Source organism: Mauremys reevesii, linkage group 1 (assembly GCF_016161935.1).
Source record: "Mauremys reevesii isolate NIE-2019 linkage group 1, ASM1616193v1, whole genome shotgun sequence".
NCBI lineage: Eukaryota > Metazoa > Chordata > Testudines > Geoemydidae > Mauremys > Mauremys reevesii.
The window spans coordinates 65,488,222-65,511,687 of NC_052623.1; the positions used below are offsets into that span (position 1 = coordinate 65,488,222).

The 23,466-nt window shown below is 41.3% G+C and overlaps 1 protein-coding gene and 1 long non-coding RNA gene across 10 annotated transcripts in view; one reads left to right on the plus strand and one right to left on the minus strand.

Moving 5' to 3' along the window:
- Positions 1–23,466, plus strand: part of TSC22D1 (TSC22 domain family member 1) — a 123,055-nt gene that overhangs the window by 84,734 nt on the left and 14,855 nt on the right. The window contains exon 1 of one of the 8 annotated variants that reach the window (XM_039522261.1): positions 15,890–16,010. The exons of the other annotated variants lie outside the window; for them this stretch is intronic. Within the exon in view, the coding sequence (XP_039378195.1) occupies positions 15,925–16,010 (86 nt within the window). The 5' untranslated portion in view covers positions 15,890–15,924. Of the gene's footprint in view, positions 1–15,889; positions 16,011–23,466 lie in introns of those variants that run through there. 8 annotated transcript variants of the gene reach the window in all.
- Positions 5,096–15,633, minus strand: LOC120396994. 2 transcript variants are annotated; one of them, XR_005593611.1, is made up of 4 exons: positions 15,518–15,633; positions 13,502–14,023; positions 6,818–6,893; positions 5,096–5,310 (listed from the first exon to the last, which is right to left on the minus strand). It is a non-coding gene; the product is annotated as an uncharacterized LOC120396994 (long non-coding RNA). The 2 variants fall into 2 exon arrangements; XR_005593610.1 differs by having other exon boundaries at positions 6,818–6,896.

Genomic DNA, 23,466 nt, shown 5'->3' on the forward strand with positions numbered 1-23,466 from the left:
GGAAGGGGAGCACTTGCTGCACCAGCTGAGGAAGAGTGGGCAGCAGTGCTCCCCAAAGTCAGGGGAAAGGGAGGAGTTCCCCTCTGTTTTTAGCAGAGACAGGGGAGCGATACTTTAACTTCAGAAGGCATTGCAGCTGTATCTTACTCTGGTTTATATCCAGCACCCTTCCTCCCTCTCCTCTCTATTGTTTCCCACCCCTTTTTTATGTCTTGGCAGAGTTTGCTTTCCACATTTCATTTGTTTTCTCCCTACCACCCTTCTCTGTTTTCACCTATCCTTGTGCATTTTTTCTCCCTCAGTTCTCTGCCTCTCTCCCCTTCTTCCCACCATAGACTCATAGACTTTAAGGCAGTGGTCCCCAACGCGGTGCCTGCAGGCGCCATGGTGCTCATGGGGGGCATCTTAATGCGCCTGTGTTCTGGCCCCCGGGAGAGCACCCACCGAAATGCCACCGAATTTTAGTGGCATTTCGGCGGGGATGCCTCTCGACGACGACGCTTGTTGCCGACAAGTGACGTCATCGAGAGGCGTTGCTCCCGAATTTCAGCGGCGACGCCTCTTGATGACGTCACTTGGCGACAAGCGGCATCATCGAGAGGTGTCGACGCCGTAATTCGGCGGCATTTCGGCGGGTGCTCCACTGCCGCAGTGGTCCTTCGGCTGGCGCCCGCCAGCCAAAAAGGTTGGAGACCACTGCTTTAAGGTCAGAAGGGACCATTATGATCATCTAGTCTGACCTCCTGCACAATGCAGGCCACAAAATCTCACCCATCCACCTCTATAACAAACCCCTAACCTATGTCTGAGTTATTGAAGTCCTCAAATTGTGGTTTGAAGACCTCAAGCTGCAGAGAATCCTCCAGCAAGTGACCCGTGCCCCATGCTGCAGAGGAAGGCGAAAAACCTCCAGGGCCTCTGCCAATCTGCCCTGAAGGAAAATTCCTTCCTGACCCCAAATATGGCGATCAGTTAAACCCTGAGCATGTGAGCAAGACTCACCAGCCAGCACCCAGGAAAGAATTCTCTGTAGTAACTCAGATCCCATTCCATCACAGACCACTGGGCATACTTACCTGCTGATAATCAAAGATCAATTGCCAAATTAATTGCCAAAATTAGGCTATTCCATCATACCATCCCCTCCATAAACTTGTCAAGCTTAGTCTTAAAGCCAGATATGTCTTTTGCCCCCACTACTCCCCTTGGAAGGCTGTTCCAGAACTTCACTCCTCTAATGGTTAGAAACCTTCGTCTAATTTCAAGTCTAAACTTCCTAGTGTCCAGTTTATATCCATTTGTTCTTGTGTCCACATTGAATCCTCTCCCTCCCTAATATTTATCCCTCTGATATATTTATAAAGAGCAATCATATCCCTCCCTCAACCTTCTTTTGGTTAGGCTAAACAAGCCAAGCTCTTTGAGTCTCCTTTCATAAGACAAGTTTTCCATTCCTCAGATCATCCTAGTAGCCCGTTCTCCCCATTGTTTCCTCCTCCCTCTCACCTCCTTTTCCCTCTCATTTCTCTCCCTCTTCCCTCCCCACTCTAGTCTCCTGCCCTTTCTTCCCTTTTTACATTTTCTTCTTCCTTCTTTCCTCTTTCTCCTCCATCTCCACACTCTTCTTTCAGTTTGTAAAAGTGTAGCCAGGTGCATTTCCTGTGCTTGCTCTGAAGTAATATTAAGATTCCCAGTAAATACAACAAAACTGCTCAGCACCCTTAATAACCAGCTGCTCACAAGATAAGCAACATCACTTCTAGAAAATGCAATAACAGCCTGCAATCCCTCAACCCAATCCTGATCCTGTAGCTCTTACTTACATGCATAGTTCCATTGACTTCAGCAGAACTGGCCTCATGAAGAAGGGTTGCGAGATTGAGGCCTGAATTCCAGGTTAAAAAACGGTGCCTTTTCTCCTTTGGATAGAGTGAAACTGAGGACTACGGATTTAATCAATTTGCATAAATTTGTTTAATAAATAAAATAAAAAAAAAAAAATTTATAAAAGCGCACAAGCACATAGCACAGTGTGTCGGTGTGTTGGTGTGGTCCGCGTTGTGTGCAGCTGCTGAGCTCTGCTACTGTGGGTAGCTAGCCTCCTATTCCTCCCCCTCCCCGCCGCCCCCCCTTCTTCCTTGAAGATCCCAGTGCCTGATGGGCAAAAATGGGGCAAAAAATGGTGGTCTGGTGGCCTGGGTAAATGTCTCGTTCGTCAAAGCAAAACAGACACAAGCATTATTTCTTTTTTTCTTTTTTTTCTCCTGATTGCTGGCAGATGCCATAGCATGGCAATCATGGAGCTTTTTTTTTGTGACTCTCACCGCATGTGTACTAGATGTAGATGCCACAGAGAGATCAGCAGAGCAGCACACAGAAGCATGCTTTTTTTTTTTGCATGACAGCAGAGATGGTTACTAGCCATATTGCACATCCAAACCCTTCCATAGCTGGCCCATTTTGCCCCATTTGCCCTGGTTGATAGCCATACCAGCGTGCCTTCAAAGCGTTTTTTGTACCATAAGCCATATTGTCACCTGGCCCCGGCAGCCAGCCGATCAAAAGCAAAAAAATTGGGAATGACTCTAGGTCAATCCTCCTTTTTAGTTTCTAAAAATAGAATCAGTCTAAGACTAATTTAGAACTAAAAATAGAATCAGAGACCGTATCTATCAACTGCAGAGCACAGCTGCTCTGTGTCAGTAACTGCAGAAAGAGCCTGCTATCTCTATTATCTATTCAACATGTACTCTGTGCTCCCCTGTCCAGTTCATTGCCTTCTTCACAACCTTCTTAGCCGCTTCTTCCCCACCCCCAAATGTGTGATGAATGTAATAAGCAATGAGACAAAGACACACACTGACTGAATGAGTGAGAGCATTGAAGAAAGGAAGCACAGAAGCTCCACAGACAGGCAGACAAGACACAGGAAGCCCAGCAGAGAGAAGCCCAGCAAGGGCAGCTGAATCTTTCTTTGAATCTTCTTTTGGGTACACATGAGGAAGGGTGAGGCTGATGGGAGGGTGCCCCTGTTGCTATGACCATCCACCCACCCACCCAAACCATCCACAAAAAAAAATTAGGAATAGGCTGATGACGAGGCAGTTAACAGTACCAGCTGATCAGCTTTGAGGCTGGGATGGGAGGCTGATTTCCATCAGCTTTGATGATGATTTGATGATGATGATGATTTGGATATTTGTACCATCACCCAGCCACCCATGGGAGGGGAGAGGGGGATGGTTGGTGTGAGTGCTGGCACTGTCTCATCTGGCATTCAGTAAAGATAGGGTGATATGTAAAAGAGTCAGAGGATTGTTTTACCTTTCGTTGGGGTGGGTGGGGGGGGGGGGGTGGGGGGGGGTGGCCATGCCCCTGACCAATGCCCTGCTGTGACGGACCTGTGAATTTTTTTTGCAGAGCCAGAAAGAAAGCAATTTTCTGTGCTGCAGGAACTGGGGATGGGCAGGATGTCTCCAGTCCATGAGTCCATTTGATGATTTTTTCTTTTGTTCTTTTGCCGCGCGCAGTGCGCTGAGTCCCTGCTATGGCGCTGGTCTCTGTCTTTTAAAAAAAATTCTGAATTTTTTCTAATCTTCTCTGAATTTCATCTTCTGATTGGGCTGATAGAGCGATCACACTGCATCATCCATCCATCCATCCTTTTATTTTTTTTTTATTTTGATTGCCACGCCACCCGTGCTGATCGGAGCTCCGGCTGGGGCCAGGAAAAACACAAAAAAAGGCGGGCTTTTTTTGTTTTTTCCTGCTTACCTGACTCACAGTTCAGATTGCAGCGTGCGGCGGTGGTCACTGGTGCACTGATAGATAGCTAGCAGGCCAAGCCCGCATCAGCCCCACACTAACCCTAAACGATATGTTAATACCGATACTAAGCGCTGCCATTCTCCTTCATTAGGGGAAGTACAGAGAAAGTTTAAAAGAAAAATAAAAATATATAAGGTGCCTCCTAGTGTGGACGGTTTTGGCGTTAAATCGGTTTTACGCTCCTAAAACCGATTTAAAGGCCTAGTGTAGACCAGGCCTGAATAGCAGAGTCAAGGGCCTTCACAAAGAATACTTTGACAGGAGGATATTACTTTAGAAACTTTCCCCTTTTGTTACGTAAGCAAACAGAAAAATTGAAGATTTTGAATGTCTCCCTTTCTGAAATAAATTTTGTGTAACCACATGCAATGTAGATGGATATAGAGAGATATAAAAATAAAATCTGTATTCATAAGGACCTAGGAATTCACGCCTGAGTATAATAAAAATAGAAAAATCCTTTATAAATGTAGAATGTGTTGGATCAGCTAAATGTTCTTGAGGTAAGTAAACGGAACCTGTACTTAACGCAGCAAAGAGCCTTTAAAAAGTAATATATCTATACGATCAGTGCACATCAGCTGATGTGGCTGAAACATTCATGGTGGAACATTCATATCGTGGAAAAAGGCTCAGACTCTTTGTGAATGCTTAAAATCCTTTTATGATATCCATATTCTTTATTTTATCAGTATTGACATGACTGTCTCATTATTTCTATTTCCTTATCTAGCCATTACATATAACCTTGCTGCATGTTCTAAAAAAGTCTAAACAAATCAGTATATTTGATTAATAGTGCCCTCAGAGCCCTGAAATCTGTTTGTGCATTAGCTCTAAAATGCCAGACTGGGGCTCCATTGTGCTAGACGTCATGCAAATATATAGAAGAGATGGTTCTGTCCTGCAGAACTTACAAGCTAAGTGGACAAGATCGAGGGGGGTGGGAGAAATATAACATACAAGTAGAGTGACCAGAGTAATGGTTGGCAAAAACTTGTTAATTGCACAATTTTTTAAGGGGAGAGGGGTGTTGGCATTTTTGCCTTTATGTAACGCACCACACACAGCCCAGCTATGAAAAATTAATTTCTGGGTGTGGTAAATAAACTAAATACTGCTTGGCCTGAAAAACTGACTTGCATGGCGTTGAAATCTTAGGGGTATAGACAAATGTTGATTAAAGGGGCTATATTACACACCCAGTACAGCGTTGCAATTGCTGTAGGAGTTTATGTGCATGTAAAAATTCAAAGGTAATGTTGCATTAATGAATATATTTGTATTTAGTTAGCTTGTTTTTTAAAGAGATGGAAAAGGAGGTTTGCTTGTCTGAATTCTTGGTACTGCAGTTAGAGATAGCATTCAAATTTTGTGTCTTCTGGGTCTGAGTAACAATGTGAGCACAAGTTGCAGGCAGTTCATCTTCATCTCATTGGCTATCTCTGTCAAATACTGGTAAGAACATTGAAACTGTAAAATCTGAAGGAAAAAGGAGGCATAGAGCTGAATATCCTCTTATACTGATGACATTGTAGTCTTAAACATCACAGATCTTTCAAAGTGGTTTCATTTAGTATGAACAGGAAGGGTAACACTGATAACTTAGATAGCACAGGGAATAGGTGCTTTAGCAGCAGGGTGGATTTGATTTAAATCACTAGTCAGGAAGACTCGATTTAATCATGTTTTTCTACATAAAAGTGCATTCTTGGTTGTTATAACCTTAATACATATTCTTCACAACTCAGAGATAAGTGGAGGTTTCATTTTTAGAAGGTACACGTTATACATTTTTAAACAGTGATTTATTTTGAAAACTTTTCAGATGAGTTTTACAGCTATATCAGAAAATGAATGATTGTTTGGTTATTTCATTTACCAAAGGTCATTGAAGCAGATATTTATGAAGTCATTGGGAGGTGAACTATCTCGAATTCAACAGTTTAATCATTAATATTTGGAGGACTTTCTTGCTATGCTGCATTAGGAGGAGAACATCACCAGATACACATTTAAATTGTTTTACTTAACTAAAACAACAATATTAAGTATTCTGGATTTTTTTCTTCAACAGAAACCATATAATATTATAACAAAACAAGCATATGTCCCTCACTTCTTGCATTTAACTCCAGACTTTTTCTCCTTGTCCAGATCTATTCTGTCCCTGATAATTTTCTATTCATTGAACTTTTTGAAACTTTGCACTTTTAGTGAGAGGTAAGGGATTGACTCAATGTACACAAATTTGCAGAGGAACAATAGAGTTGAGGCCTATTATTTCTCACCTTTATTTATTTATTTTATTTTAAAACATTTTTGCTGTTAACAAGCACATTACCTCTGGAAAAACACATTCACAGTTTGAGAGCTGCAAAACTAAGCATCTCTGATGGTATCTTCTGGACTGAGCACTGAGTCCCATTTGGTAGATAGAAAGATTAACCTAAATAACCTATACAGAAGCCTGTGGAACCCCATAAGATTGGGTCCCTAATCAATGAACTATTGGAACTCATTTACAAAACTTTTCTTAAACATTACATGAATATATTGTCTCATACAAAAGAAGTAGAATTTATAATCCCTAGTCCGTGATATCTTTGAACTATAATGTATCTTGATTAAAACTGTCTTTAGATAGGTTTTTCCTCAAAAATCATTTTATCAAAAAATTCAGATTTAAATAAATATCTGATTTTTTTTATAAAAAAATCATTTTTTATCCATCCTGTTTAGCAGTGTCATAGATATATATGGTTCTGCATTTCCGATCATTATGAGGAGCTTTGGGAAAGCTGAGCAGTTTCCTATCATGTTGCCTTTTGGAAGGAACAAACTCATTGAAAGAGCTGCTTCATCCAGTCCACATGATCCTGCTAGTGAGCAAATACCTTGTGGTGAATGGCTCCTGATTGTTAGTTCTATCAGCATGGACACCTTGGACCACATCCCTTGCAGGTTCAGCTTAACTCCACTGACTTACCTTTAACCCTTGCTAGGCGATCACCTTGACATCAGTACAATCCTAGTTCCATGCATGGGTCTCACTCCTGATTCTGCTGCTGAGCAAAGGAGGAAGTCAAACAAGAAACAAAGTTTTTGTTTTTAATATTTAAAAAATTACCATTTTAATTAAAATTTTATTTTAAGGGTATATTCATATTTTCATGAATACTTAAAAAAATTAAACATCTCAATTGAGCGGAATTAAATATACCTGTATTCTAAGAGTATATCTACACTACATTTAGACACCCGTGGCTCTCCCATGCCAACTGACTCATGCTCGCAAGGCTTGGGCTAAGGGCTAATGTCAACGGAAGTTTCCTGAGTAAGAACTGTAACTACTGTTTGTGTAAGTGTGGTGTAGCTAGCTCCTCCAAAAGGGAGACCATTCTAAATCTTGTCATAATGGAGCCTAGTGTGTCTCTGCTGGCTTTAGTCAGCATGTAACAGGGGTTCGTCTCATACACTGGTCCTAACCCCCTAAACTGGGGACAACTGGTCATAACTTCCTAAACACAGCTCAGATCTCGCTGTGAATATGGTGAGGAAAAATTAAAAACACAAGTAATCTTTGTTCCTTTCTGATCTAATTATGTATGCTCAAATTGGCTCAAATCCAGCTGTCCTTATGAAACATAAATTGACAGTCCCTTGTAGGAAGAAATGCCTAACTCTGTTGTTGTGCTGTGCTAATCCAGGTTAATTAGTTCCATTAGTCTAGATTTCACAGGTGCTATGACCAAGGAAGAGAATTTTCTTTTAGGATAGGGCAGGTAGGATAAAGGTCTTACCTATAGGTGGAAAGTGGGCAGAGTTAAGGTTGGTTTGATAGAATCTTAAACATACTCCCACAGTTTTTGTTTTTGTTTTTTTTTAAATCTAGGAATGTTTTAATGGGTGACAGGGTTCAGAATTTATCTTAATTTCTTTTGTTATAAATTTTCCTTAATTTGTTTTTTGGGGGGGGCGGGTTTGAGGAGGCAGAGTATGAATTTTTTTCATACTATTGTACCTCAAACAGAGGAGTAGATTTTGTTTGTAATTTCAGTGATTCCTGTCTTGTCTTGCATTCATGAACGTTGTGGTACAGGTTCTGCTAGTTATACTGATGGAATTTAAAGCATCCGCAAAACTTCAACTGTGGTACCTCAATGGGATTTACTTTGTGTGGTAATTTTATCTTGATTACAGTTGGTTACAAGTGTTTTTTTTGCAAAATTGTAAGGTGTAGGGCCTGTTTCGGATCTGACCTAGAAACTCTGATTCATGTATTTTTTTAATGGCGAGGTTCATTATAATTCATTATTTGGTGGTTTAGCCACAAAGTTAATGGACAGTATCCAGCTCATTCCAAATGAGCCATCCAGACTTCTGACCAAGTTCAGGATGGTTTGGCATTACTGACTTTTAAGCTTCAACAGAATTTGTAAGTGAGACATATCTCACATTTTGCAAACATCTGTAACCAGCAGCAGCCAAGAAAGAAATTTAAAATTAAATAGGATGTATGTAAATTTTTAATGCTTATTTAGCTGAAAGTTTTCTTACCTTTAGATTTGGCTATCCACGTTTCTGGAAATGAGGGGTAGAGAAGTGAAGGAAATGAGCAGAGATGTATGCCTAGGGGATATAAAGGAGACTAAGTAATATCTTTTGTTTTGTTGGTTCTAATGCTGGATTGAAACACAGATCTCTACTGTAACTGAAGACTCAAGAATATTGATTAAAAATGTGGGGGTAGCAAAAGTTCAAGTGGGGTGGTTGTTTCTTGGGGTTTTTTTTGGTGTTGGTTTAAAAAAAAGTGCTAGCACTGAGAATGAAACAGGTATTTCAGACATGCTCCCTGCCTTGGCATCTCTATGCTGGTTTCAGTTACAGTATCCTGGTTATGATCTATAAAGCAGTTATGGGCAGGATTCATCTTGGTTTTTCTGTCTTACTTTTCCTCCTTCCTTTCTCCCTTCGTTTGCTTGCTTCAGTCCTCAGAGCATGGATCATTTCATGGCTTAGTTGAAATGAATGTCTTACGAAGCCAGATTTTTTTCATATAGTGCTCTGCATTTTTTTTAAAAAACTTGCTGCGTCTGAATATCAGAATTCTGAAACATTGTTAAAGTCCATCTTGCAGATTTCACTTTGCAATAAAATTAAAACTAAAACATCAAGAAACACTAAAATGTTGAGACATAGCATGGATTAAATGTTCAATGTATTGCATTTCCTGAGAGAATAAGCAATAATTTAAGCTTGCTAGACTTTTTGAAGAAATAGTGTTTGGACACCTGTGTCAGTGCATAATTGCAAAACATGTTTTTGGGATTCTAAATGATTATGGTTTATTGGTGAATATCAGTCCCAAATCATCTGTTTTGTTAATAAGACGTTTAAGGCTAAATATTAAGGATAGTTTTTTATACAGTTAAGAACCACCAAAAGGGCTCAAGTGGTTTGTTTTAATGTTTTCTGTCTCTTAAAGTGCTGATGTTTACAACAGAATTTTACATTCATCATTAATTTGTTGCTTTACATCAAAACTGATGTTTTATTAAAAGGCTTTAATCTTATTTCTTTAGAATGAAAATTAGCTTGCCTTCCACTTTATGCTTTTCAATATGGTAATGTCTGAATGTCTCAAAGACATATTGGTCTGTAGTACATGGAAGTGAAACCTGCTAGTGATTGTTATCTAAAAGTGTTTACTGCACATGGGTACTGCAGCAACTCAGTGATGTGTAACACTCAGGAATTCATGCTTGAACTGTTAATTTCACTGAGATTGACGCAAACAGTAAACTTCCCTAGTCGAATGCCAGTTTTTGCAAAAAGCAAAACTCTCGTGTACAGTGGGTGTTACAACTTGAACCACCATATCTATCTTGAGATCTGACATCCACTGAGGAAAATAAATTTTAAAAACGTTAGGTACCCTGACGCTACCATGCACTAAATCCTTGTTTTTGTATTATTCAAGGCTAACTTGCCTATATCTGACATCCTAGTGTACCCACAGTGGTAATTCATCTGTGTGCAATCTGTCACTTTATATAACAGCCAGAATGGTTCAGGACAAAAGAGGAAAAACATAGCTTGGTGATGAATTCTTGAATCTGACAGGGGAAAGAAAGAAGATCCTTGTACTTGAGGCATTTTCAGTTGTAGCTAGAGGCTGTTTTTCAAAGCAGTAAAAAATGTTCCATCACTTAACTAACCTGGCTGATTTAAGATTTCTTCTCGGTTTCTATTACCTGTAAGTTGTTGACCTTCACATAACTGAGTGTAGAGAACCCCAGCACTGAGCAATAATTCTAATTACTTGAACACACATTGCAACTGGAATTGGGAAATTTATGAGAATGTTCAGAAGAAAAATCTCGTATCCTATTCTCAGAGCAGCTCTCCTTTAACCAGTTAAGAGTGTTTAAATTGAAGTCAGTCTCAACATGGTAACTAATGAACCCTTCTCAATTTCTAATCTCTTTACTTTTATGAAGTTGACATATAGGGTAAATAAAATAGACTCCAATGGAGCACAGAACAATTCCAGAAATTAGAAAGTAATGGATCAGAATGATTAACGCACATTGTACACTGACAACATGTAGAAAATGCATTGCTCAAGACCAGTTTAGAATTAGCTGGTGCATGTTTAAGAGGTGATTGGAAGTGGGGATGGGGGATAGTGTGTGCGTGAGATTGCGTGCGCACATGGGAGAGAGGCATGGCTATTTGTTGAGCCTGAACAGAGCGCCCAGTGCTGTTCAGTATGGAGGTGGTGTAATGGGCATTCTGGGGAATACGTGCAATAAATCTCCCTATAACACGTCTGTTAAGTGTTCATTGCCAAGCTGACTATGTCATGGATCTAGTTAACAGCAGCAGCAAGAATTATAAGGATTGAAATAGCAAGATCAGAAGTTGCTTGTTTTTAGCACAGATTTAGGACCTCTCTAAAGCCTTTAGTGTCTCCTGCAAAATTTAAGTTTTCATTTATATAACAGTTCTAGCCCTCTTGACTGTGAAGAGAGCTGTTTTTGAGCTGGTGAAATGCTGCCTGTCAGACAAAATGAGACAGTAGATCTGAGTGTGACTACCCCATTTATCTCAATGGAATGTTAACTCTGGAGGCCAAGGATACCAGTGCCAGCAATGCCTACATCACTACCTTGATAAGTCTGTTTAAATTATAAGCTATGTGCTTTATCCAAAGGGATGGAAAGCATTTAAAGGGACACAATAAAAAGGCTGCCAACTTTATAGATGTTAAATAAGCATGTTTTATCCAAGGCTTGTAAAATGTATTCACCCAGGCAAGTAGGACGCTTGTGAAGTGTTGCCCAAAGAATTCTCTTGCCAACCTTCTGGAAAAGCTATAGGCTGGCCCAGTAGCTAGTGCCCTCTCCAGCTCATTAGTAGAGTACACCCCCATTACAACAGATAGAACACTGAGGGGAGTGGTAGAGTAGCAAAGACAATCCTAGTCCCTGCTCCCACTCTTTGGATCCTTGTTGCAGCCTGGAATATGTAAGATCAAAATTAAGTAGCAGAGACATTTCCTTTCTCTAATATAAAGGTGGGATAGAGGGAAGAAAAGCTCACTTGACATCATGTGAAGCTTTTTATGGCCCCTATTCCCCAGGTGTGGACTATGGCCACAGCCTGATCAAAGGATAGATACCATCAAGTAATCCATCCCCTGGCAGTCAGAGGCTTAGGGATACGCAGAGCATGGGGTTGCATCCCTGACCATCTTGACGACTAGTCATTGATGGACCTACCCTCCATGAGCTTATCTATTTTTTTTTAACCCAGTTACACTTTGCAACATCTCCTGGCAATGAGTTACACATCGTGACTGTGTGTTGTATGAAGAAGTACTTCCTTCTGTTTGTTTTAAACCTGCTGCCTATTAATTTCATTGAGTGCTTGTTCTTGTGTTATGTGAAGGGGTAAATAAAACCTCTGTATTTTCTCCACATCAGTCAAGATTTTATAGACCTCTATCAGAGGCCTCCCCTTATCTCTTTTCCAGGCTGAATAGTCTCAATCTTTTTAATTTCTCTTCATTCAGAAACTGTCCCATGCCCTTAATCATTTTTGTTGCCCTTTTCTGTACCTTTTGCAGTTCTAACAGATTTTTTGACGCAGAGCAACCAGAACTGCACTCAGTATTCAAACTGTAAACGTACCATGGATTTATACAGTGGCATAATATTTACTGTCTTTCCTAACATTCTCTTAGCTTTAACTGCCACTGCACACTGAGTGAATGTTTTCAAGGAACTACCCATTATGACTCCCAAGATCTTTCTTGAGTGATAACAGCTAATTTAGACGCCCATCATTATGTATTTATAGTTGGGATTGTTTTCCAATATGCCTTACTTTGCATTTATCAACACTGAATTTCATCTGCCATTTTCTTGCTCACTCACCCAATTTTGTGAGATCCCTTTGTAACTTTTCGCAGTCTGCTATGGACTCAGCTATTTTGACTAATTTTGTATTGTCTGCAAACTTTGCCACCTCACTGTTTGCCCCATTTTCCAGATTGGTGGGACGTGATTTCCCTTTACAAAAGCTATGTTGACTCTCCCCAACTGATTGTGTTCACCTACATGTCTGATCATTCTGTTCTTTACTGTAGTTGCACCTAATTTGCCCAATACTGAAATTAGGCTTACTGGCTTGTAATTGCTAGGACAGCCTCTGGAGTCGTTTTTAAAAACCGACCTTATATTAGATATGCTCCAATTATCTAGTACAGAAGCTGATTTAAGTGATAAATGAAGCCCCTTTGTTTTCAGTTTAAACCGGTTTTTACTGAAAAATTCCTGGGTTTCACAAAAAGTAGTATTCAGTTTCTTCAGATTTTTTTTGTATCATTAAAATACATAAAAATAACTTGTCTTATTATGAAAACACAATACACTGCATGAGATATATGTATTTCGATAATACATTAGTCTGTGTATATGCAAAGTTGGCCCACTGAAGTAGGGCTATGTATTAGTCTAGAACAGTGGTGGGCAACCTGTGGCACGCGGCCTGTCAGGGTAATTTTCTGAAAGGTCGTGAGACACTGTGTTTCCATTGACCTTCCACAGGCACGGCCACCCGCAGCTCCCAGTGGCTTCCCGGCCAATGGGAGCTGCGGGAAGCAGCAGCTAGCATGTCCCTGCGGCCTGCGCCGCTTCATGCAGTTCCCATTGGCTGGGAATGGTGAACCGCAGCCACTGGGAGCTGCGGGCAGCCTTGCCTGCGGATGGTCAATGTAAACACAGTGTCTCGCAGCCTGCCAGCGGATTGCCCTGGTGGGGCTGCGTGTTGGCTGCAGGTTGCCCACTGCTGGTCTAGAAGATACACACAATAAACAAACAGACACGCATGTATAGGGCTGCCCAGAGGAGGGGGCAAGTGGGGCAGTTTGCCCTAGGCCCCAGGCCCTGCAGGGGCCCCCCATGAGAGTTTTTTCGGGGCCCCTGGAGCAGGATCCTTCACTCACTCTGGGGGCCCCGGAAAACTGGCCCTGATTCCTCTTAGGGCCTTCAGTGCCCGAAGTGGCCAAAGGTCAAGTAGGACGGCCGACACTACGGCTGCAAGCCAGGTGACGGAGCCGGCTAAGGCCCTGGCAGTTATGGAACTACCCTCTAAATCCGCTTACCTCAGAATCCCCCTATACAGTCTTTTACAAGGACAGGGTCTAGCTGCAGCAACACCAGGCCTTCCTGCCCAAGGTGGTCTCACCGTTTTATATGGGCCAGGACGTTTACTTATGTGACCTTTTTCCAAAGCCACATAAGTTGGAGGAGAAGCGTCAGCTGCATTTCCTAGACGTCAGGAGGGCACTAGCCTTCTACATTGGAAGGACCAAGCCCATTCCGCAAGTCAATGGTGTTTGTTGTGGTGGCAGACAGTGTCCGCTCAACCTCCGGCAATTGTAACCACCAATTCAACCAGGATGCAAGCCTCTTCAGCAGCTTTCCTAGTCCAAGTGCCAATCCAGGATATCTGTAGGGCAGCCACCTGATTGTCTGTCCACACGATCACATCCCATTATGTGCTTATCCAGCAAGCCTGGGACGATGCTGGCTTTGGTAGAGCAGTACTGCATGCCGCTAGACTGTGAACTCAAGAGTCCATCTGTTCGAGTTGTGTTGCTCATGTCCTTTCCATTACCCACCCCCTGCAAAAAAAACAAACCCAATTTATTTTGTTATGCTAGATTTGCTGTCAAACAGTTTCTCTAAACTGGTGTGGCTCCTTCAAACTGGGCCAGACTCTTCTGTTTTCCCCTGAGCAACCATACAGCCAGCCTTGGAAGACCCAACGGATACAAATAATAAATATGCTGTGCCCTGTTTGAGGTTACCTGTTTGTGGGGCCTAATCAAATATATCCATATAGGGAAAACGTGTGAAGGAAATACATAAAATATATTGTCTAGTAGTTAAAGCACAATATTCTGATTCAAGAAAATTACGTTTTGTTCTCAAGTTTGTCACTGATCTGCTGTGTGATTTTGGGCTCAATTTCATTTGTAAAAAGGAATAATAGTTACTTGAAAGCATTGTTAAGGTTAATTCCTTATCATTCGTAAAGTGCTTTGAGATCCTTCAGTGGAACCTATTCTGGAATTGCAAATGATTATTACATTGCCCTCTGAGTATGCTATCCTGCACCACTTTTAGTTTCTTGTCCTGGACTTCCCAGACAAACAAGCTAATTTCTGATTCTCTAACTCATGCATAGAGCATAAATATGAGTTGCATGTGACATCATTCATTCTGTTTTCTGTAACAAGCTGTAGTACTGTAAACTTTTTTACTAGCGGTATTATGCATGACCATATAAAGTATCTGATGTGTCAAACCATTGCAGGATGATGATCAGGGATCCTAGAAATCTGTTTGCCACAGGAAAAAAAGCAGAATTTGCATTTGTACAGAGAATCTTTAGTTTTTACGTTTTGTGGGGGGAAAAAATAACTATTAACTAAAGTTTACTGAAAGTATCAGTGTCATTTACTCAATGTACACAACCTCCCCCTCTTTCTGATTTTTTTGAATGTGCTTTAAATCTACAGCAGAACCCTGTTTAGTCAATCTAATTGGGACCAGGGCCAGAATGAATAATCAAACATTGGGATAATCAGGAGAATTGGCAAAGAGCTTTCTATCCTTTATTTTAAAATGGGGGGGGGCTCCGCCTGATCGCCCAAGCCCCAACCGCTGTCAGCCGTGGACAGCTGGTGATTCGGTTAATACGGAGAGCCAGATAATGGAAACTTGGATAAACAGGGTTCTGCTGTACATCAGTAAAACGTGTTCAGCTGATATACATGGACAGTTTGGTAGGGGGAGTGTCACTGTCATCATGGAGATTTACTTTATTCTAGTAAGTATAGGAACACCGTTGAGAGCCTACTTTCAGGTTACAGTCACTAGTCATCACCATGACATAGACCCTGTTTTCCCCACGCACTTTCTGCATACTGAAGTTTTCTAGCTAATCCAGTGCTGGCACTTGTCTGTGTGCTTAATTACTGCTGTCATTTAACTACCAGAATTTAGTGTGAGAGAGCAACGTGAGACAGTGGATTTTCTTTAAGCAGAATAATGAGAACATGTAACAATTAGCATACAGTACTCCAAAAAATGGAGAGCACAGGGTGACTTACTTTTAGAATTGGAGAAGTGTGCACTGTTGAAAGAAGATATACTGCCTGTGGCTGTTTATGATTATTAGGATTTCACTTCTCGAGATGTTAATCTTGCTTGATGTTTTATGTAACAGCACATCATGTGATCTCAAGCTCTGTGATGTCATCATTTGTCTGTCTTGTTTCTGTTTATCATGACCCAACCACTGTTAAACACAGTAAACTTTGAATAGTAGCAAGGGAATAATCTTTAACAGCAAGGCTTTTTAATTCTTGAAAGTGCTGTTGAGTTCAGGGCTCGCAATTTAACAGTGGAATGCTAATACTAATTTTACTGTTGATAAGGACTTAAAAGTGTTTTTTCAGTGCTTCATTCTGTGAGAAATAATCAATAGTCATACTAAATAATCTAAATAGTCATATCAATGAAAGTGACATTTCTCCAAGGACAAAACTGTGACGGAATAGCCATGAAAGTATTGTTCTTGGAGTTGGAACAGCATCTTAAGAGGTATTTGTAAAGCTTTTATTTTCCTTTAAGATTCTTGGTTGTTTAAGCAGTTCTTAAACTTACTGTTCGAGTGTTTAAAAATGATATTGCTATTCTTAAATTAAGGTGCTTGTCAATTTATTAAAGTTGTCTCAAAAGAGAAGCCTGATACTGATTCAGAGATAAGTGTTTTGCTATGCTGAGTGATTTACTTTTTCACCAACACCTCCACTCTTTGAAAAGAGCTAGACCTATCTTGCAATTTAAAATTGAGATTTAATCAGAAACTGTTGGCAATCCGGGTATTTAGAAACTATTTTCTTTTAAAAAGTTGTGTGCTTTATAAATTCATTGCAGGTATATAATGTGGTGACTCCCTGCTGAAATGCATAACTTTTTAAAAATTGAATAATCCTGTTTAACAAGATTAAAATTTTAGAGTTAATTACAGAATGTTTTTGTACCCCTTTAAATGACTTTTTTTAACAGAAGTTTTGCAGAGTTACACACTGCCTGTTTTCTACTCTTGTCAAACACCTACAAAGAAAAGTTGAATACATTATTTGTTATTCTGTGTTACAAATTGGAATGATCTTGAATTGTGGTTTCATATTCAGCAAATTACTTAATGTTTATCCTCCTTTGGCCACCTGAGCAGAGCTGCATGACGTATTTGGGATTAATTTGCTTTACAAGTTTTGATTTTTATCTGATTCCTGATTAAAAGAAAAAAGAATCTCAAGTATTAACTTGAAGAATGGGAGGGATTTTTTTACAGAGCTTGAATTAAGGTACAAGAAATATTGTTTATGAAAGTAGAAAAGCCTTGGTTCCTTCATGTTGCATAATTGCTGTTTGCCTAGTGCAAATAAATACCTTTACCTTTATGGGGAAAATGTAATAACATAACATTTTACATTTCCCAACACCAATAATGGATGTTATTTTTTAACAGACCCTGTGATGACATCTAGGTTTTTCTGGATGGAGGAAGTTGGAGGGTAGATTCTCACCCTACCCTGGTGCCCTCCCTTCCCCCCCCAAACATAGGAAAGCAACTTTAATACCCTTTGTTCAGGATCCTAGTCTTGGTATTAGTTGCTGTGTGATTATAGTGTAAATAGAGGATAAATAATAAAAGCTTCTTTGCTTATGAAAATTTCAAAGGTTTGAGTTGCTGTCTTCGTTTTGCCTTACCCAGAAAATCTGGCATAATATACTTCATTGTTTTTATTGTATTCAGGAACACTAAAATAGTAACTTAACACATTCCATTTGAAGGTGTTTTCATGTCACTGCCTTTAATAATGTCTTTAGAGATAAACTTTTTCTCCATAGTGTGAGTGGAGTCTTCAAACAAACAAACAAAAACACAGCCCTCTTAATTTATACATTGGGAAGCTGCTATAAAATTAGTTATCTAATATTGGGATTCATTCAGCAGGCAACTGTTTAAAAATGTTTGACTTGTAAGTATTCTCAAATGTTGAACGTAAATACACTATTTCACTGAACTGGTATCTTAGCACTTAACAAGGCTAGTAATCATTATTGATAATTCATTTCAAATGTAGCTCGTGACAACAGTTTACAGATGCTTCCCTGCTCATAAACAATATATGTGAGTGTTGCAGCAACCTGGGTTACTGAGAAATATATTCCTAGTTTGGAAATATGCAGTGTTTGGATCAACCAATCATAGCCCAGAAAAAGAGCAGCAAGCATGTTAATCATGGAGAAAAAAGATTTTCTGACCTTTCTGCCCTGCAACTTGAAGCTTTGTTATAAGTGATATTCAGTCTTACATAATGCTGCGTTAGATACAATACCTCAGCTCATGAAAACACCCATCAGCAGCTGTTGTATAAACAGGATTTGTGTGTACTTTACTGTGTTCCTTGTTTCAACAGGTTACCTCTTTTTATTTACTAATTATTTTGCTGCTTCTTTGAGTGATGTCCCCTATTGTATTCCACTGAGGGTTATGCATAAACACCATGTGTCCGGAATCAGCGAATTTGAAAGTAGTGTGCCTTGGTCCACGCATGCATCCTGGCTCGCCTCGTGCTCCTATCTGAGGCAATAAACGGCAGGGCGGACCACAATATGCATATTACTTCGTTTCCCATAGAAGCGTCTTGGATAATTATACTCTAGATGCTTTTCTGGAAACTAGGATTGGATAATAGACATGCTACCCACCAGTTTCAAAATAAGCGGAACCCTTTGTCTTCCTTAGTTTTTATTGGCTGCTGCCACCGTGTCATTTCCCACCTGGAAGAGATGGACACCACTGAAATACCATGTATATCTTAGAGAAGGGCTCATCATTACTCAGTTGTCTCTTCACTGAAGACATGACTGTTGCAAAGCAATCACTGTTGAAGAACACACACAGTATAGATATAAGTAGTGTGTAATTATTAATCTGCATGTGTAACAGATTTATTTTAGAGCCTGTTTTTCTATGTGCTAGGTCTTTTTACTATAAGAGATCTGTATTTTTATTACGGTGAACTCCTGGCAGTGACCACTGTAATTAAAGGGTGAGGTTGTAAAACACTTTCCATTATAATGCCCATTTTCAGATGCTTATAACTTTGTGCAACAATCATTCTTTGGGCTAAAATTTTCCATGTTTGGTCTCTTGTGATGGTTTTTGAACAGCCCTATTGCTGACGTGGCTGATTTAATGTTGCAATTTAGCTTGGAAATAATATTTGTTGAGGAACAGCGCATGACCTTAGTCCAAAAAAAACAACCTGGTGTTGATTTGATTGAATGAGTGTTTTAAAAATTACCTGTTGAGCATGAAGAGTAGAGGGGTTTTTGCTAAGCTCATTAAATGTGCCGTGAGGGAATGATGCACTGTGTGTGTATGCACAGCAAATTTAATTTTCACAGTGAATTGCTTAATCCCCCAAATTCCTCCAGCCCAGCCAATCCCCAGATACTTAAACGTATCCCAAGGTCTGGCAAAAGGGGTTTCTTGCTCCTGGAGCAGGTTTGAAATATTTAGTCTCTTGGAGCCACTAGTTGAAGTTGAGGCAGGTTTGGCTCAAACCGTTCTCTTTGAGAGAGGCTGAGTTCCATGCAGTTTACTACATAGAATTTTAAGACCCAACCTTAATAATAGGATCTCTGTTGGCTGTGTGTGGATGTTAAAATGCCCATGACACATTTTGTGCGAGCCGGGGTTTGCTCCAGTGTCGTCGTATAAATTTTCCCCTTCACTCATGGTCATGCAACAACTTGTGTGCATCATTTCCCAGAGGCTGCTGCAATGCCTGGGTGGACATGCTTTGGGCTGACAAAAGGAGTTGTATAAATGCACAATATAATTTCAGCCAAAAGCTTTTGTTAGCAAACTGCTGGGGTTGAGAAGTGCTGCTCCAAACAGTTGAATTACACGTGTTGATTTCAAAAAAGGGGGAAATAAATCAACAGTGGAAATCACAAGTTAAGGTTAGGTGTACAATTCTAACACTGTTCAATAATAAATACCTATAGACTTCTGTCTGCAACAATAAATTAAACTTAATCCTGCTTGTAGTGATAGCAGCCTCCCTCCAGGCTTCCTCCTTTGTTCCATTCATAGTTTGAGGCCAGAAGGAACCATTAGATAATCTAAGATCTCCTGTACAGTAACTCCTCACTTAGTCGTCCTGGTTAATGTTGTTACCTTGCTGATCAATTAGGGAACATGCTCCCTTCTAAATGCGTTTGGCAGCTGCCTGCTTTGTCCTGCTTGCAGGAAGAGCAGCACGTTGCAGCTAGCTGGTGGGGGCTTGGAACCAGGGTGGACCAGCAGCCCTCTATCAGCTCCTCGCTCCCCTAAGTTTCCTGTGCAGCAACTGCCCAGCAGGCTAGCAGTTGCAGCTGTCCCTCCCCCCACTGCCATGTGCTGCTCCTGCCCTCTGCCTTGGAGCTGATCCCCAAGCCGCTTGCTTGAGGGGCGAGGTGTCTAATGTCAGGGTGTTCCTGTCCACCCTGCTCCTACACCCTGCTTACCCCTTCTTCTCCATATAGAGCAGGGTGGGGACCAGGAGGGAGAGAGACAGACACACCCTGGGGCAGCAGCTGCTGTCTTAACTTCCTGATCCACTTAAAAAGACAATGCACTTAAGAGTGGGTCAGCTTACTTAAAGGGGCAGTGTGCATCTCTCTCTCCCACCCCACCCCCCACACAAGGTGTGTGTCTGTCTGTGTCTGCTATGATACCTCCCCTCCCCTCCATTCCTGCTGCCTTGTAGAGTGAGAGGCTACATTAACAACAATGTGTTAACCCTTGAGGGTTCAGCCGAGTGCTAGTTCATCATTTAGCACAGGGGTTCTCAAACGGGGGTTGGAACCCCTCAGGGGCCATGAGGTTATTACATGGGGGGGTTGCGAGCTGTCAGCCTCCACCCCAAAACCTGCTTTGCCTCCAGCATTTATAATGGTGTTAAATATATAAAGTATTTTTAATTTATATGGGGGGGTCGCACTCAGTCTTGCTTTGTGAAAGGGGTCACCAGTACAAAAGTTTGAGAGCCACTGATTTAGCAGCAAGGCATTCCTGGGACTATCCCACCTTCTTCCACCCTCTAACTTCACCACCTCAACCAAGCTTCAAAATCATCATAGCTGTGAATTATATTAAATTGTTTGTTTTAAAACATGTACTGTGTGTGCGTGTGTGTGTAGATAGTTTTTTGTCTGATGAAAAAAATTTCCCTAGAACCTAATCCCTGTTTACATTAATTCTTATGGGGAAATTGGATTCGCTTAACATCGTTTCACTTAAAGTTGCATTTTTCAGAAAGATAACTACAATTAAGTGGGGAGTTAGTGTATAACACAGGCCACTAAATTTCCCTCAGTTCCTCCTATACTGAGCCCAATAATTTTGTTTGATTTAAAGCATATCTTCCAGAAAAGCACCCAGTCTTGATTTAAAGGCCTCAAGAGATGTAGAATTTAATACTTCCTTATGTAGTTGATTGTAATGGTTAATCAGTTTTTTTTCTTTTTTTCTTTTCTGTTTAATTGTACTTTATTTCTTTTTATCTGTCTGGCTTCAGTTTCCAGCCACTGGTTCATATTATGCCTTTCTCTGCTAGGTTAAAGAACCCTCTAGTATCAAGTATTTTCTCCCTGTGGAGGTACTTATACACTGTAATCAAGTCACTTCTCAGTCTTTTTGATACAAATAAACAAATTGAGGGTTTTTTCCAGTCTTCAAATCATTTTTGTGGCTCTTCTGCACCATCTCCAGTTTTTTTTCAACATCCTTTTCAAAATGTGGACATCAGAATTGTAAATAGCATTCCAGCATATATTGACATGTCATTCTAGGACAGGGGTCGGTAAGCACCCTGGCAGGCCGGGCCAGTTTGTTTACTTGCCGCGTCGGCAGGTTTGGCCAAACGTGGCTCCCACTGGCCGCGGTTTGCTGTCCCAGGCCAATGGGGGCGGCGGGAAGGGGCGAGGGATGTGCTGACCACGGCTTCCCGCCACCCCTATTGGCTTAGGACGGCGAACTGCGGCCAGTGGGAGCCGCGATCGTCTGAACCTACCGATGTGGCAGGTAAACAAACTGGCCCGGCCTGCCAGGGTGCTTACCCTGGTGAGCCGCGTGCCAGAGGTGGCCGACCGTTGAGATACACCCTTGAACAGGCCAGATTCAGGCATAGACTTGTACCTCAGCTCCCAGAGTCATGTGATGAAATCAAAAGTTCAGCTTTCATTTAAAAACTGGCTTGCTTCTAGACATTGTGGTTACTCAGGAAACTTGAATGGTGTGACTGATGCAGTAGTGTATCCCTGAATTTGCAGAGAGCCTCTAGTAGAGGGAGTAACAGTAGCCAGTAGAGCCAAGGAAGAATTAACGTGTCCTATACCTAGGACCAGAGCAGACCAGGCAGGCCTTCCCAGCTCTAGCGGTTGCCTTGAGTGGTTTTGGGGGGAGGCTTGGATGCCTCTGTGGGCTCTGTGAGATTAGTTCCGCATGGGTGGGGCTCAGATGTCCTCTGGCTATGTTTCTTTGACCATTTGTCTCCACTGGTCAAATCAGTGGGGAGGGGATGGTACTCTAGCCTGTTTCAATGAGACCTAGATCAAAGCAATCTAATGAACGGTTATTGTGCATCAGCAGGGTCCACATAGACAGTGCGCAGCAGGCTGGTGGGGAGTAGATTCACACCCCAGCTTGCTGCAAGCTAAATATTGATGTAGACGTGCCCTTATACCACCGACTAGTGAGGTGCCATTCAGAGTAGATGTGTACAGACCTTTCTTGTGTGGTTCACTCTCTCCTCCATGCTTTCAGAGCATTGTAATTATTAATGGTGTTGGCATTTTAAAATTGTCATTGAGTTAACTCCCTATTTAAGATGAATGAGGAAGCTCACATCTTTGAGCACTTTCAGGCTTCCGGGCATCACTAAGGCTATGGTTACACTAGCACTTTTGTTAGTAAATGTATGTCACTCAGGTGTGAAAAAATGCCCCACTGAGTGACGTAAGTTACACCAACCGAAGCGCCATTGTAGACAATGGTACTGATATAGCTACCTCCGCTCATTGGGAGTGGTTTAATTATGTCGATGGGAGAGCTTTCTCCTGTTGACATAGAGCGGCTACTGCATCCATACAGCTCTGCCACGGTAAGCTTGCTAGTGTAGACTCTTTTGGGGAGTGGAAGGGAAAGAGGGTTTGGTAACCAGGAAGGCTGAAGGCTTTAAAAAAAACAAACAAAAAAAAAACACCTGATTTTGGAGAATAAGATGACACCACCCCAAAAAAGTGCTGGGTCAATGACCCAGCATGGACTAGCTCAACTCAAGTCCTGGTTTGAATGAAGGATTTTTGTAAGGGTATACAAAACATTTAGTGCACCATTCTTCAGGCAGTAGACCTAATATAATACTAGGGAATGATGAGGACTGCTCCATAATTAATAGGGACAACGTTAACACAAATTCAGCCAATGCCAAGTACTTTAAAGAGATTAACCAGGTGTTGCATAGTTATGAAATTCTAAGTCTTAATCTTTACTTGGCAAATCATGTATTAAAAGCTTAGACGATAGATCTTCTGTAGTTCTTGGAAGGTCGGGGTGGCTGGGTGTCGGTGGCTTCTGTCCAGGACAGCGGTGTTCAAATGGTGTCTTAGTTCCAGCTTACGGAATTTGTGTTCTGTTTGAAAGCCAGCAGAGTTTCAAAGCCTTGGAGAGTGAGGGCCCAAGCCTGTCTTGCCCAGAGGCCTCTTTATGCCACTGGATGGTGTGAAAGCAGGTCCTAAAGGCAACAAACTTCCCCCAGGCAATACCTGCAGTGTTCCCCTGCTGGTGAAATGACTACACCAGTCCCTTACAATTTTCCCTGTAGGAGGTGTGTCTGGGATACATGCAGAGGAGGATGCTGAACTGGAGCTCCACTGTGTTGTGACTAGAGAGAGGCATGGGGAACCCAAGAATAAATTAGAGTACCCTGAG